We start from the raw sequence: 17292 nt of genomic DNA, 5'->3' as shown, positions 1-17292 counted from the left end.
CAGCGGAGTATATCGGGGAAGCTCGGGGAAGCGTCTGCCTTGTGGAAAATACGCCCCAGGCATGAGTCTCTCAAAGGGTCTTCACTGTTGAAATGTGGGATTTAAGATGTAAGGGACATTTTATTTTAAATGGGATATGTGTTCAAGAAATTTATAAGAAAATCTCTAAGAACTAATTTTGCTTTAGTTTGATATTTTTGGACCATCTTTTTGCATAAAGGAGAGATGCTGGAAAGCATTATTGATTTATCTTTATATCTGATGGTTAGGTAGCAAGGTAGGTAGATAAAAATCAATGATTCTTAAAATTAAAAGTAGACTTTAAAAATTCTTTCTAGGACAGGTCTTTTGTTCAGTAACTAAACTAACACTACCATGTACCCAAGCAGTTTTCATTTAAGATAGTTTAAAAACGTTGTTTTTGAAGAGAAATTGTCATTTCATTACACAGTCTTCCAGAGCAACTCTTGTAACTTTGAAAGAGGCTTTTAGGAAGGCCAGGGAAGGTTGTGTACAATCTCCAACAAAGATTCTTGCCAGTATCATCTGTACTCTGTCATAAGGTTGATATTTAACTGTTGAAAAAAATGAGACTATAGCTACAGCACCAGTTATCCTTCCATGATATTAACAATAATTTAGTTAGTCATTCAATAATTAGTAGTAAGTGTTTAACATGTATTAAATACGAATTTAAGAAGTACACTTGCTGCTAAGCGAACAAGAATGCAATTATATCCCTAATATACTAATTTTAGGAGAGCAAATGTACTTTTTACTGGTAATCATGATTCTGTAGTTATAGTCAGAAAACATCCTCTGTACAAAGTGCTGAGGAGCACATTGAGAGCAAATTCTGAGATAAGCTTAGAGCAAGTTTGATTAATGGAGGATATTCTCAATTCCTTTTTTTTTTTATATTTTATTGATTTTTTACAGAGAGGAAGGGAGAGAGATAGAGAGCTAGAAACATCGATGAGAGAGACATCGATCAGCTGCCTCCTGCACATCTCCTACTGGGGATGTGCCCGCAACCCAGGTACATGCCCTTGACCGGAATCGAACCTGGGACCTTTCAGTCCGCAGGCCGAGGCTCTATCCACTGAGCCAAACCGGTTTTGGCAATTCCTTTTTTTTTTTTGTATTGATGTGTAAATATTGACATATCTAAATGTGTCAGCTCATGATTGTCACAAATTCTCTGTTTTTTTTTTTCCCTTTAAAGGACTTTGAATGTTTCTTAACTTTTATGATAAGACTTGGAAAATACATTGTCTTCATTTATGACTCTTTTAAATGTTTTCCTATATTTAGATGCTCCAAATTGTAGGCCTTTTCAGTTTTATCCTATTCTGGTACATAATGTAAGTTTAATCAAGTAAAAATAGGAGGTCCATCCAAAGATTTTTCCCATAAGGTATGATGTTCCAAATCATAATTACAGAATTTTGGAGTAAATTTGTACAACATTTGAGCTCTCATCATTTAATCTATTTAGTCTGCCTGCCTTCCTGGTATCAGGCTTAGTTTTCAATTGATTCCACACTGTTAACAGCTTCAAAGGCAGAAGGAAGGTAGTTTTTCTAGTTCCCATGTTGATTAATTTCATTAAATTTTCTCATAGATTTTAAATCAAATGTAATGAAAACATAGGATTAGTTTGCAAAAAGCATAGAATGATTAGCTAAGTAGTTCTTCAAATGTTCAAACATTTCAAAAACCAGAATGATGATAGACTGTAATGAGAGAAAATAACCACCATAAACACCAATAAAAATGTTTAGATACTGTAACTATGTGTATAAATATTTGAATTTTTGAGAGTTACAGCTTCTATTTCAATTTATAGAATATTGGAGCCTATTTGGGTGCAATTTTGTGCACTACCACCAATTTTAGGTGCATTTCTACTTGACAAATTTCTTAATTTAGTAAAAATTTGTATACCAAAATGATTCACTGGTATTTTTCGCTGAATTTACAATAGCATCTATAATAATCTATAATAATAAAAGCATAATATGCTAATTAGACCAGACATCCTTCCAGATGACCTTCTGGATGAAGCCGGGGCTGCGAGGGAAGCCTGGGTCCCGGGTGCCAGAGGGAAGCCGGTGCTGGTGGCCGGAGGAAGGAAGGCCTACTCTTGCACGAATCGTGCATTAGGCCTCTAGTTCATAATAAGGTTGGATGTATTACCATCAACACAATGAACTTCCCAAGGTGTCATTTTGATTCCATGCAGTGGATGGAGGCGGAAATATCAAACTCATTGGAATTAAGTGCAACTGATTTTTTTTTAGAAGCATCTGATCAGGCTGATAAAACTAGCCTCATTTACCTATGTGAGCTCTTTTTCTGATAATGGAGACAAATAACAGCCATCACCTCACTATTTGCATTTGTATAAGAGAAATTGGAATTAAAATGCACAGTGTCAATTTAGAAAGACAGCCATTTGATCTAAGGGAAGAGTCATGCTTTGCAGGCGGTGTGCAAATGAACCTTCTGGAGCTGCATGAGTGGAACCGCAGGCTCTGAACATCGCTTTCTTCCTCAGGAGATTTATGCCTTCTGGTTTTCATGGGGTTAGTGATATCACTCTAGTCCACTATGGTAAATGATAAATGTTGGCAAAAATAATAATAAGCTTCTTATTTTGGAATGTCTTTTAGGGTTACAGAAAAATTGTGAAGATACTGCAGAAAGTGCCGTATAATTACGCACTCTCTACCATTATTAACATCTTGCATTGGTGTAGTACGTTTGCTACAATTAATGAGCTGATGCTGACACATTACCCTTAACTAAAGTCCATACTTTATTCAGACTTCCTCAGTTTTCCCCTTATGTCCTCTTTTATTTTTAAATTTTTATTTTTTTATTGAATTTATTGGGGTGACATTGGTTAATAAAATTATGCAGGTCTCAGGTATACAGTTCTATAATACACCATCTGTATATTGTATTGTGTGTTTACCATCCCAAGTCCAGTCTCCTTCCATCACCATTTATTCCCCTTTACCCAATCTACCCTCCTTCCCCTCTGGTAATCACCATACTTTTGTTTGTATATGTAAGTTTTTTGTGTTTTTGTTTTCTTGCTTAATCCTTAATGTCTTTTCTTTTTTGTTTTTTTTTGTTCTAGCATCCCATCCAGGACCCCACATTACATTTAGTTGCCATGTTTCCTTAGGTTCCCCTTCGCTGTGATAGTTAAACATTGCAAGTGTGTCACAGTTGATCACCATCCTTCTTGAGCAAAGGAAATTTGGTACCTAACATTTTATTAAGCATGCACCTTTGATTTTTGAGGTCTAAAATAATTTATTTTATTGCAAAATGTAAAAGCACTGCCATCCAATAAGATAACTAGTTATATACTTTAAACTAGTGGTCGGCAAACTGTGGCTCGCGAGCCACATGTGGCTCTTTGGCCCCTTGAGTGTGGCCACGAAGTTTCAATCGCACTGTACATGTGCGCCCGCATGTGGTATTTTGTGGAAGAGCCACACTCACGGGGCCGCAGTTTGCCGACCACTGCTTTAAACCATACTAAAAATGGTTAAATCAAAGTAGAAGAGCACTCCAGTTTCTCTCTGTTGCTCTGTGGTAGGATTGTGCAACGTCTTTTTTCTGTACCTATTTCATGTACATTGTGCCTAGAATTTCCCAATTTCCCGTTGATTGGGCCGAGCAGCATTGCAAATCTTGCAGGTAACCGCACTGCTGGTTCTCCAGGTGGCCAGCCAGCAGCCACCTCCGGTCTTTCTCCACCACTGTCTGAGACACGAAGGAGTTACCCATCTCCTGCTTCTCTCCTCCCAGCTTAACTTGTTTTATCAGTGACTGTTCTGTTTCCTGCTCCTGAAAGGCAAGGTTTAGTTACATTGTGCCTGGAAAGGGTCAGGAAAGGGGAGATGGGCTTATCACTGATTGTCTTCCGATTGAGGGGCACATTAGAGAGAAGTCTTTTTACTGCACGTGTTTTCAACACTACCAGGTGAAAGACGGAGATAAAAAGTGCAGATCCATCAGCTTGCACTGGTTTATTTTAATGCGACTCTTAATACCTTTAATGAAGCATTAGTACACAGTTTAGTAAGTTACTGTTAACATCACTTTTTGATTAAAACAGAAGATTCTGGATGAATGTTAAAGCAGACAGGATACAGGACATTAAGCATAAATTGTGATTGCTCCCAGCAAACCTGAGAAGATGACAGATATCTAAAAGGAAATTTTGCATAGAAACTGATATGGCACTCTAGATTTTCCTCCCCAAGCCTTATCTTTCTTGCCAAAATAGAAAAACATTTCAGTGAAAAAATAACTGTAATACACCGACTCACTAACTTTACTAGATTATTCCTGCATTTAGCTTGACTCAAAGTAAGTTGAGAGAAATGCTGGGGGAGTGAGTGTGCATTATAAGTACTCTTAAGTCAGTGGTTCTCAACCTTGGCTGCACATTAGAATCACCTGGGAATCTTTTTAAAATCCTGATTTCTGGGCCTCATCCTCCGGAAATTCTGTTTCTTTGTTATGGGGTGGGGCCACAACATTAGTAACAAAGAAACAGAATTTCTGGAGGATAAGGCCCAGAAATCAGGATTTTAAAAAGATTCCCAGGTGATTCTAATGTGAAGCCAAGGTTGAGAACCACTGTCTTAAGTAAAGAGGTGCATGTTCTCACATGTACATGTATACCTGTATGGCACTGATAATGTGATATCCATACATGAAAAACTTGATATCGACCTAGGGACAGGACATGAATGAGGCCTGTTTCCAGGGTATTGGAAGGTTAGGTCTGCATTACCTCAACCCCATTCCTATGCTCAGGGTCTATGTCAATAGACAGGGATCACATTTGGCCCTCTGCCTGTTTGTATAAATATAGCCTTATTGATGCACAGCCAAGCTCATTCATTTATATGTCATGGATGGCTGTTTTCATGCTGCAGTGGCAAAGCTGAGTAATTGCAACAGACAGTGTTACTGTTTTCTATCTGGTGCTTTACAGAAGAGATTCACTGACCCTTGGACTTTAACCTTGCAGACTGACCTCAGGCACGACCCAGTTCTCATTTTTCAGGTTCTCCTGCACTGGCACACATCACACATGAGATAACATGTCTGTCCATGGGCTTCCACACCACATCACACTACACCACTGGCTTCCTTCTAGATCTCTCCCAAGACACAGCGCAGAACCCAACAGGAGAGAACCATCAGCTTCTCTCTAACTCATTTGGGCAACAATGGGTGACTTTTATCTGTTACCCTTACTGTTCCTTGTACGGTTGTATGTACTTCAGTAGGGTTAATCCTTACAACATTGTGTGGCAGATTCCATTGCTACACTCACATGGTGACTGAGGAAACTGAAGCCCAGGAGGTTAAGGGTTTTCTCTGGGTCACAGGGCCAGGATGTGGTGGGGAAGCACTTGAACTTAGCCAAGCGGTTACACTTACCCTGTGCACTTGTCGTTCATGACTTAAGAAGCCCTCAGCTGTTTTGAGTGCACCTTCCCTCAACCTTCAGCACAATGCCCCTTGCTGTTTCTGTCTCCCCTCTTGCCCCCGCTCCACTGGCAAACTCCCAGAAAGTGCCTAAATGTCAGTGATCTTAAACAGAAAGCAGTTTTCTATTTGAAATCCATCTAGGCTTTGAATAAATCTAGGTAACATATCCATGTTCCAGGGAGTTTTTATTGCAAAACTCTTTGGGGAATATTATGTGAGCGAGTACTTAGTAAAATATTGTTCAGGGTCATGTGGATCTGGAAGGAGTTTCACCTGCAGGAGATGTGTCTGGGCTGAGGGTTCTGGGTGTGGCACTGAATACCTGGATGCCTGAATACCTGGACTAGATCAGCCTTTGATGGAGCAGCAGCAAAACTAGCTGGGAAAAGCCCGGGGCACTGGGCTGGCTTGTCTTTCCCAGTCTGAAGGATGGTGGGACCAAGTTCAAAAACCATTCTGTGTTTTCTGTAGAAGGGAGAGCCAATACCTATTCTATAACTGAATTAAGAGCTGGACCTATTGTGAGAACACAAACTAGACTCATTTCCAGTGATATGCAGCCAGCTCCAGGCGGTTAGTGGGTAGAAGCCCATCCTGTCTGGAGCAAAGGACTTGAATTGCAGAAAGAGAACTGATGTCATCCTTGTCTAGCAGTACATATAGCTAAATTCAGCTGTTGTCTGCACTATCAGATTTTATTTGTCTGCATTTTACACATCCTATGTAATAAAAGCCTAATATGCAAATTGTCCCCTCGATTGGGAGTTAGCCTCCTTGTTATGACATGCGCTGACCACCAGGAGGTGGTGCGGCACTGCCAGCCCTGATGGGCCCCAATGAGAGCGGGACTGCAGCAGGATGGTGGAGCAGGTGAGCGGGCGGTTCCAGGCCAAGGTGAGTGTGAGCAGGGGCCCGATCGCACCGCCAATTACCCGGCAGATGGCAACCAGTGCTGAGGGAGCCAGGTGGGGGGGCCTGGCCCCATCGATTGCCCCACAGGTGGGATGGTGGAGCACGTGAGGGGGTGGCTCCAGGCCAAGGCAGGGGGCCAGGAGGGGCTGTGGAGCTTTGAGGCTGGGGGTGTGAGCTAGGGCCCAATCCCCACAGGCCACCCTGAGGCAGGCCACACTGAGGGACCCCACCCATGCACAAATTCATGCACTGGGCCTCTAGTTCTGTAATAAAGGAAGGTAGAAGCTAGTGAAAACTCCTAAAGTCCCACATTTCTGGATTAAATGACAGTGAACTTAGATTTACCTTTGTCTCTGAAATTTTTTCTCCAAAACCCTTCACTTAATTCTTTGCTAGCACCGACATTTTGTGAAGATGGGAATAGTTACGATGCACACTTGATCATGTCATCTTTCTGGTGGCTTTCTGCCCTCAAAATAAGTGCCCCCTCCCATGTCCTTAGTGTACAGACCTCTGGTTCCTGCTAATTTCCCCTCCCATATCCACACCTGCTGCTTCTTCCCTATGCTGAGCTGTCCAGCCTGACCAGCTTCTTCCAGTTACAGGAATTGCTGGCTCCTTCCCTGCCCCCACACCCTTCAACCTATGGTTATTGGTGTCTGGGACAGGCTGCTTCCCTTTCCCCCCTGCCTTCTGCCTAGTTGGCATCTACTCATCCGTGTTCACCTGCCCTATGAGCATCTTGCACATCATCTTCATGGTGAGCCTTAGAAGGGAAGGAACTCGGCCAGTTTCTTAGCATTGAGTATCCAGGCTCTAACATGGTGCCCCTTGGATAGCATGGATGTTTAATTTCAGTTTTCTTGTGGCAGCCTATAGTGTAGATGATGTAGGCATTGGCACTTAACACTATTTGCTTTCATTCACAGAAAACTGCTTTGGGCTTTAGAGCTATATAACTTATAATTTGAATAAATAACTAGCCCCCTATCTTAATGCTTAAAGCAGCAAGACTTTGAATCTAAGGGGCAATTTTCCTAGCACCCTTACTGGGTCGCTGTGCTCCTTAGCATGGAGTGATGCTGTCTGCACTTGACTACTTCCCAGACGTGTCCTGGCATTCTAAGTGCCAGCATCACTACAGGACAAATACATGAACACACACACACACACACATGCATATATACACATGTATATGCTTTTCTAAGTAAAATGTTAATCTTATGTGTGACTTTTAAAATTTTTACACAGTGTAAATGTACCTGTTTTTTTTTAATAAGTTCGTGTGATACCCCTTTCAGCTTCAGTAGGACTATTTGTAATTTAAAATGCTTATTTTCTGGGATCATTTGAAAATTTTAAGTTGTGAATTTTTCATCAGTAATTAGCCTTAACTACAATCTTTCTCACAAACCATATTGTAGTTTGCCAAGAAAGAAGATAAATAGGCTCAGATTTTAAACATCTAAAATGGGTTGGTAATTCAGGGTGCATTTTCCTCTGAATGCCTTTCATTTGATCCCTTTTCATTAGACATAAACTAGATTATTTTGAGTTAGTGGCTCTCTCTGCACAAAAGTAGACTGTCTTGGCTGACTAACACATATGACTTGAACGTTGATCGTTACCTGGTATTTGTCAAGTACACCTGTAAACAGGTCTACTTGGTATTTGTGAATCCAGTGTAATTGCTTTAGATGAGGCCCTGAAATGAAATTAAAAGTGCTTTGAGCCTTTTAATTTTAATTGAGTGTCACTGGTGGGCACTCTTCTCAGAACTCATGTGTGCCACGCTGGGACAGGCCCTGGAGAAAGCAGGCTGTGTGTGCAGCATTGTACAGTCTCTGCTTGTTTAACCTATGACGTCAGGAGCTGGACCCGGGGGAGGCCTGTGACTACACTCTCAGGAGTGGAACAAAAGATTGTCTTGGCACCAAGTAATGGCACCACGGCTGTTGAGCTGAAGAATCTGCAAGTGTTTAGCGGCTTGTACAGGGCACATCATTTCAATCTTACATTGAGGGGCCAGGTATTATCTCTTGCTCTGAAGAAGTACTTTTTGTGTGCTTTCCCCCCCATCAGGTGTGAAAATCACCAAGTGCCTTATGTTGCAATCTGTTGGCATAATCCAGAAGGTGCTCTCCTTTCACAGATGCAGAAATGAAAGCACACAGGCAGATGAGGGTGGGGGTTGTGCCTCATTGTTTGCAACAGTGCTTTTCCCAAATAGCTTTAGGTAAGACAACTTTTGTAAGATTACCTCATTTTAATCTTAGTTGTGCCTTTATTTTCTAAAGGAGTCCCTTTGCAATGTGGACAGAGTTTGTAGCAATAATACATATCCTCCTCCAAAATAATTTTAAAAATCTTGGTACAACACATTTTCTTAAATGGAGCCACCCACTTGGGACCCCTGAAGCCAGTTCAGCCTGAAGAGCTAGTTCCTCCCTGGAGAGCCAGACTCTGGAGCCGGATGGGCTGGGTTGGAATTCCTGGCTCTGCTACCTGATGATACTTACCTCTCTCTGCCTCAGTTTCCTCCATGGGAAATAGGAAACTAGTGATAATTTCTTCGTAGGGTTGTCATGGGGATTAAATAAATAGCACATGGAAAAGCTGAAATCACTGCCAGGAATGCATGTCAGGTGCTAAGTGAATGTCTGCGTCAGTATATGAAGGCTTCAGAATGGTCCTTTGTTCCCTTGAAAGAGAAGTGGGTGGTGGTGGGAAAGACTTACTCTGGTCGGAGGAGTTTTATGACTTAGTTCGTATGAAGCTATCAAGGAAGTAACCTAACCTGGAAGAGCATGGTAAAAAAAAAAAAAAAATTAGGAAACTGTAGCGCCAACTTTCTAAGTTCAAAGTGACCATAACAGACCTTCCAAGTCTTAGTGGCTTTATAAAGTACAGGCTTATGTATTGCTTATGTGTCAGGCAGACCAGAGTGGTCAGGTAGTTCCCCTCAGTGTGGGGATTCAGGGATCCAAGCACATGCCATCCCTTGGCTTTGCTGTATTGGAGTCCTTCACTTCAGCTGTAAGGATGATGGAGAGAGAAAGAAGGAGGCAGAGAAGGAGAGGGGAGAGAGGGAGAGAGAGAAGGAAAAGGGGTGGAGAAAGGGAGAGGGAGGGAGGGGGAGAGGGGAGACAGGAGAGAGGGAGAGAGAGAGAAAGAGAGAGAGAGAGAGAGAGAGAGAGAGAATGAATAAATGAATGAGATAGAATCTGAGCCAAGGATCTTACAAAGGATTGTAAAGGCCAAGCAAGGAAGTGGCAACACACAATTTCTCCTCCTATTCCATTGGCCAGAACTAGTCACATGGCTCCAATCTACCTGGGGGGTTCTGGGAAGTCAATTCTCCCCATGTGCCCTGTAATAAGAAGCAGGAAAGAGGAGTATCCAGGTCATTTCTGGCACAGCTGTTAACCATATGACACATTTTATGCTAGTGGCAGATATTTTCTATTATTAATTTGTACACTTCACTGTAAACTATTTCTGAAATTCTGTATAATGCCAGGAGCCAGGTAGGACTCAAGGGAATTTACAATCATTAAGTTTCTTTCTTATTTTAGAAATTTTCAGGAAGTCAGGAAATCTCCTGAGACATCTACTTCTGAACATTTTATTGCTGGGCAGTTAGCCAGTAAACAAGGACTTTTGGTGAAGTTCCTGACAAACAGGTTTCTGGTAATGAGTAAGTTTTTGTGTTTTGTTTCCTGCTGGTGGTCAGTAAATGACAAAAAGCAAAGAAGTTAATGATCCTGTTGTGATTGAAATTACAAGGGACTATCTAAGAGTAGAAAATTTTAAGAAACTGCTCTTTAATAAATATGGCTCATTATTGTAACTAGTGTTTGTACTCAGCTGTGATGAGAGGGATGATGGCAGCATTCTGTGACTTATATCATCAAATAAAGAGACTTGCTCCTGCAGGTTTGTTAATAATATTTCACTTAAGCAGTTATTTTGAATCATAACTGGCCTCTGCACAGATCGAACAGTTTATTTATGAACAAACCTGGGAGAGTTTATAGCTATAGGGACACACCTTGTGCCCCCATTGCATTAAAACAGGCTGCCTTCAGCAGGCTTAACTACACTTCCAGGTAATATATACATCATGTTTTGTAATGTTTCATAGTTCTGTGAATTGATTTCCAATCCCATTTCTTCAACCAGGGTTCATACAATTCGGAAGTAGTATAATGTAAAGGTTAATCATTTGGTGTCTCCAGCATCAGATTGAGTTTAGATCCCAATTCTGTCACCCAGTCACTATGTGTGACCTTGGGCACTTTCATTGTCTGCTGTGGTTGTCTAGGTGTCTCTGGTAACAAATAGCAGACTGGATGGCTTAAACCACAAGTGTTCATTTTCTCACAATTGAAGTCTGAGATCAAGTTTTGGCTGGGTGGTTTCTTCTGAGGCCTCTCTCCTTGGTTTGTACATCGCTGTCATCCTGTGTCTTCATGTGGTCTTACCTCTGTGCTTGTCTGGGTCCAAATACCTCCTCTTATAGGACACTAGTCGTATTGGATTAGGGACCTTCCAAATGTCCTCTCCAAATACAGTCACATGCTGAGGCACTGGTGTTGGGACTTCAACATAGAAATTTGGGGAGATACATTTCAGCCCATAACAGGCACTTAGTTCTGCCCAATCTGCAAAATGGGTTTATAAAAGTACTTTATAGCACTGTTGTGAGTATTTAAAGATATGATGCATGCCAATTGCTTAGAGTAATACATGGCATATAGTGAGCACTCACTAAATAGAAGTATTTTTATTATAATCATAAATCTTATTATATGTACCTGTGTCATATGTCCCAGTTGGGAGATGTTGTATGCCCAGCCTTTCAGTTATTGAGGCCCGGGATTAGTATAGTCTTTCTTGTGCCCCCATAGCATTGGAACAAGCTGCCTTCAACAGAGCAACAGGGCAGAAGCCCAGATGTTGTGATCAAGTGGACGGTTATGGATACTGTGCTAAGGGTTTCTGAGTAGTCTTCTTTGGTGTTAGGCACCAGAGATGGCTGTGAAATGCTCTCAGATGTCCTAATTCCTGTAATGGCCTGCCCAAAAGTTTTCCCAGACCTAGATAAACTCCTGGGGAAGAATAATCTGTCTATGTGTGACAAGGGCAAGAGACAGACGACTTTTCATATTGTCAGGGGAGTAACTATAAAATTACAGTGGTAGATCGCTGAATGAGAGAATTATCCAAGCACTGGAGATGATTTTTAAGGAATGCAGTGTGTGAATGAGGTTAGCATACTTGTGATTGTACCTGTCCCACACAGGTCTAGACTGGTGAGAACAGGCAGAATTCTATAATGTTGATATTATGGTAAGTTATCATCTTGGGCCCAAATAAGTGCCTGTTATCTAAATTCCTGACTATTTTTTTTCCAACTGACATAAATGTTCCTTCTCTTAAAAAAGTGCTGCTACTGTCAGTCACAACACAGTCACAGCTCATGTTACCCATTAGCAAGCACGAGGGTCAGAGAAAGCAGGTCCCATGGGCTCTCATGGAGTCTGCTGTCCCAGAGGGACAACATGCCGTCAGTCCAGAGAACCTTTGGATGTGCTCGGGAGTCTCAGCTGCAGTGATGGCAGTTCATTGCTGCAGGCACGTCATGCATGGTCCAAACTGGATCCACTTAGCTCATCAGCTCCTAGACCTGAGTCAAGGGCATGCTAGCCAGCTGCCCTGCCTTACAATTTCTCTTTTGAAATGACTGAGAAATATTTGTCTTTTAATAAGTTATTAAGCAACAAGTAGGATGATTGTCACTTCTAAATACATATATAAGTGTGAATTTATATGCAGTAATTTTTAACTGACTATACAATAATAGGTATATGTACTCTTATGATCATAAAATCTGAAATACATCCTTACTAGGGCCTGGTGGAACATGGAATTAAGTAATTGTTTTAGTGTTACCTAACTTTTTCTCTATAAATCTATTTACCTTTCTATTAAAGAAAACCCAGCATTGACTGAAAAAAAAATCCTTCCCTATCAACGCCTTCATATGCATTTCCACTACTCCACAGTTCTCCACCTTCTACTACTAAATCATCACTTACAAATCACATTGTGCAACCTAACTCTGTGCAATTTTATGTGTTGGTCATACCTCAGAAATGCTGGAAAAACTATAAGGTTGCTGGTCCATTGTAAAAAAAAGCTGTGGAGAATAATTAACAACATCTCTGACTATGCCCCTCCCACGAGGTCATTCTGTTATTGCTGCCTTTTTCTTCCTTGGTTCTTTACTTACGTGTCTCTCTTGTAAAAGTGTTTTGAAAATTTGCCTTTTAATTTTTCACCTGGTTTAATGTCACTCTTTTTTTTTTTTTTCTTGAAGGAAAGAGCAAGTTAGTACCTTGTATCAAAACATCAACCTTGTGGAGCCGAGACTGATTCAGCCGTATGAACACGTTATCAAGAACTTCATCCGTGAGATCAAACTTCAAAGCACAGAAATGGAAAGCCTGGCCATCGCGGTGAAGAGGTATTGAAGTCCTTCCTTCCTAAGTGGCACATGGGGTCCTGGAACTGGCTCCCTGACCCAGGGGCCACATGGACTGAACTGCATTGTCACACTGGGGCACGGGAGGACTTCCTGATCCTTGGGAATCTGAGGCCTTCTGAACTGAGCAGCATGAGGGAAGTTGAGGCAAGCAGTACCGCCCAGGGTCAGTCAGCAATCCGTCAGCAGGTCACTGTGATCCTGTCATTTAAACTCTTCAGGGTCATGATTCCATACAGAACACTTCAGAGAGATGTGTTATCTTCTGTCCAGCCACTTGAAATGTAGGGGAAACTTTTCATCCGGAGAGGCAGGCAGGGCTGTGTTTGAAGCCTGGCCCTGTCACTGACTGGTGTGTGCCTGGACGGGTTCCTTAGTCTCCCTGAGTCTCAGCTTCTGCATTTGCAAAACGAGGCTGTAAATATTCCCCTCCTCAGGGTGTGGAGACTTAATGGAGGTCTTCATGGGGGATGCCCCTCGCACCGGACCTACGCAGGGTGGATGCTCAGCGATGCTGCTTTCCCCTTTCTGGCCCTCCTTACCCAACTGAAAGGCTAAGCGAAGCTAAGCCCTTAGTCATACAGCCGGTTTGTGGAAGGCATAGCTGCTTACATAGGATATCTTACTGCTTTTAACAGCAAACCGGTAAGGTAATGAGAACATAAAGAATGCCATACAGTGCAAAGCAGAATTCTATGTGTTGTAATCCAAACATCGGCCTCTTTGCTTCCTGGAAGGGCAACACTGCTTTGGCATATGTTGGGAAAGAGGACATTTTGTTTGTCACATTCCTGGTTCACCCACAGAGGCTTCTTGCTGCTGTGCGTTCCTCCAGCAGCTCCGAGCCCTTTGGATAGGATGCCCCACCTCCATGGCGCAGGCCAGGGCTGCTCCTCTGTCTGTTCTTTCCTTCAACACAATTATTAGGCTATCCAGTTGACCCTTTGAAGTAACCGGAGTGAATGAAAATGTAGAAGAGAACATGTTGTAGAACACTGATGTTAAGTAGGATTATTTTTAGAGTCCCAGAGTCATGCAGAAGTTGAACTGTTCTCAGGGGGTTGCTCATGAACATGATCACTTCCTGGCTCTGATCCTCTCCCTCGGGTCTGCTGGGGCCTTGCAGTAGATGCTCTCAGAACTCTCGATTCTCTGGAGCATGTGGAGTGTCGGTCAGGGCCCCAGGTTGGCCTCCTTTGAGAAGTGACTAGCAGACACACATAGTGAGTTTTCAGAACGTCCAGTGAGTACCTGTTAAAATAGACAAACTCTCATGTATACACACAGGTACACATATACAGACTCACAGAAAGATATGCAGGACACACACACACACACACACACACACACACACACATACACACGCTCACGCACACATGGCCTCTAAGGCAGTACCAGGTAAACACATTAGGGAAAAGAGGAATGGCATTCTTTATGTTCTCATTACTGGTGCTGCTCTCAGCTGTGGAGTATGTCACATGATGTGGAGCTGTCTTGATGCTTTTCTCCTCCCCCGTCCTGTGCTCTCTGGGTAAGATCCAAAGTCAGGCTCTGCCCTGAGCTCCGGGCCTCCTAAAGGCCCCTCTCTTAGCTGTTAGACACCTCACTGATGCATTTATATGACCACTGTGGACATTTCCTTACAGTCCTCGCTAAGGCCCCTTCATCCTCACCTCTATTTTTTAATTGGGGGAGAGTCTTGGTCTGTATTTATACCCGAAGAATGGGTACCCAGTGTTCTGGTAGGGGCCCTGGACTGGGGTAAAGTAGACATTCCCAATACCCTTGACATTTTCCTAGGAATTGCTGGGGCAAACACTGTCGTTATAGCCTGAACAATAAAAAAGAGTAAAAGTTGCTCAGAAGTGAGAAAAGATGAAGGAACACACTCAGAAGCAGCCCAGGTACCCAGATGTTTGGGACGGGATGTCTAGAAGGAAGGGCTAGAAAAACCGGTCCTAAGAAAGGGAGAAATGGATATGTGGCATCACTCTTTACAGTTTCAGGGTTCATTGAAAAATAAGCAAACCCCAACACCCACAGCGCTATGGAGAAACATAATTCCTAGGGTTCAAATAGCAGTTATTTATAAACAAACTAGAACTAGCTGGCTTTCCATACCAGGTTAACATAACCTTGGGCAGGCTGTAAGGTGATGAGGGAGTAAACAGGAACAGGAAACAGTAGTAAGTCATTCAGAATTTTATTTTGAGGTCCTCCCCCCACTCTTCAATGTTCGCTTGAGACTTTAGGTAGAAATTAAACTAATGCACCAACAAATTGCCTCGCAAGGAAGTAAGAGCAGGTGAGATGTTGTAGCAGAAGCCAGCAAACTGGAGGATGGGAGGTCTTCTACTCAGGTCCTGTTCCCTACTGTTTATTAACTGCATGTCACTGGTCCAGGTGAACCAACTCTAAATCTCCTGGTGGCTGCTTTCATGTCACTTATAATCTAGTTGAGTAGGCAAGATATATGAGTGTGAAATGTAGATACTTGGACATATAGCTGAGAGAGAATGAAAAATAATTGTGTTAGGGCTCACTCAGAAGCCTCAACCATTGTAGAGTGGCAGATGTCTCCATACTGGGCAATTGCTACGTAAAACTTTCCTGAAACTCTTCTCAACAGACTTCTCCCATTTCTTACTTTTTTGTCAAATCAGTATGTTCTGTCTCCATAAAATGTAATTAATTGATTACATTAATAAAAGAAATTTTCTAACGGGTAACTGTATCTACATTTATAACTGTAAGGAATTGATTAGTAACAATTGCTGAGTTCCTTCCTTTCCCTTCTTCCAGCTGTAGCATATAACAGTGTGTGTTTCGTATAATGAAATTTCAAGCCATCTCTTTGCCACGGAGCGCTTTTTTTTTCCTTTGGTCTAGGGTTCTAGCTCATCAGGACAGCAAAAAGGATTTTCAGAATTTATTGGCAGCTTCCCAGTTGTTTAGTATATTTATCAGTTCTTTGCCACAGTTTAGTTGAATGCCATTTTATTTAATCTATTCAGTTTATTTAATATCTAGTTTTAATGTTCTCTTACATTCAAATGGTCACCTTGCTAACCTAATTTTATTATGTGGAAGGCACAGCAATTATTATTTTGAATGCTGTATTTCTCCTCATTTATAAAATAAAAGGCATGAGATTGATTAGTGGAAGTTTTCCTGTTACAAGTTTAAGAGGAGAATAAAAGGTATGCATCACCCCTTGACTTTCAGAGCCCAGGACAAGGCAGCCATGCAGCTGAGTGAGTTGGAGGAGGAAATGGATCAGAGGATTCAGGCTGCAGAACACAAGACTCGGAAAGACGTGAGTGTTTGGGGTTCATTCATTCAGTGAGTTCTTACGGACAGGGCACCGGGCCACCTCTGGGTGTAGCATGTACAGGAATCGAACTGCAACCTTTCAGTGCATGGGCCGATGCTCTCACCACTGAGCAACCAGCCAGGACTAGGCATATTTCTTTCAGTAGCTAGTGTTAGGTTTTATTTTTTTAGAAAAACATGTCATCTTTTTCCTACTCATTTGTCCTGTTAACTCTCAGAGGCAGCAAGTAGAGGGCCTGAGTGCTGGTGTTCATAGACTTTAGTATGCTTTCTGGCTCTGTCCTGTGTAGGCTATAGATGGTGCTGGGAAAATAGCCTGACCTGAGCCTTTGTGGTCCCAATTCTGGAAATGGCCAAGTATCTGCAGTCATGTGGTTACTTCCCCCCTCCCTGTGTAGGAGACTTGGGAGCATTTTTAGTTTGACACAAGACATTTATCACCTGTGATTTTGAAGAGCCTATTTAAATCAAATTCACTTTTTTTTCCTTCTAGGAAAAACGCAAAGCTGAGGAAGCCCTCAGTGACCTCAGGCGTCAGTATGAAACAGAAGTAGGGGATCTACAGGTGACAATAAAGAAACTGAAAAAGGTAGGTATGTGGAAACAAGACTTTTAGGAATAGCTCCAAGATATCAGTGTGACTGAGTTATAGGTGACTAAAAACATTTGGAATCACTTTGAAGCAGCAGGTGGAATCAGATCTCAGGATCAAATTGGACTCTGTGGCAAGACTTTTATGTTTCCAAAGGCATCCTTTCTTTTGCATAGATCTATGTGGGAGCACATTAAAGGCTGTAAAGAACTGTAGAGAAGTTTACACAGTTGTTTTAATCGCAATTACCTAAGCCATTGATGCTGAGAAACTCATTTTGCCAACTCAGTTTTTCTTCTCTGAAGTTGGCGTGCATTTTAAAGTCAAGGGCTCATCTCACAGTCAGCTGTGTGCAGTCATGACATAGTGTGTGAAACCT

At 42.0% G+C, this 17292-nt stretch overlaps 1 protein-coding gene across 1 annotated transcript in view; it reads left to right on the top strand.

The window, feature by feature from the left end:
• RASEF (RAS and EF-hand domain containing) overlaps positions 1 to 17292 on the top strand; it is a 53936-nt gene that overhangs the window by 10379 nt on the left and 26265 nt on the right. Inside the window, exons 2-4 of the mRNA XM_081104216.1 lie at positions 12824 to 12970; positions 16214 to 16304; positions 16815 to 16910. Of these exons, the coding sequence (XP_080960342.1) occupies positions 12824 to 12970; positions 16214 to 16304; positions 16815 to 16910 (334 nt within the window). The remainder of the gene's footprint in view (positions 1 to 12823; positions 12971 to 16213; positions 16305 to 16814; positions 16911 to 17292) is intronic.

The sequence above is a fragment of the Myotis nattereri genome (genome assembly GCF_964212035.1).
Source record: "Myotis nattereri genome assembly, chromosome: 12".
NCBI lineage: Eukaryota > Metazoa > Chordata > Mammalia > Chiroptera > Vespertilionidae > Myotis > Myotis nattereri.
This window is presented reverse-complemented; position numbering and strand designations above follow the sequence as displayed.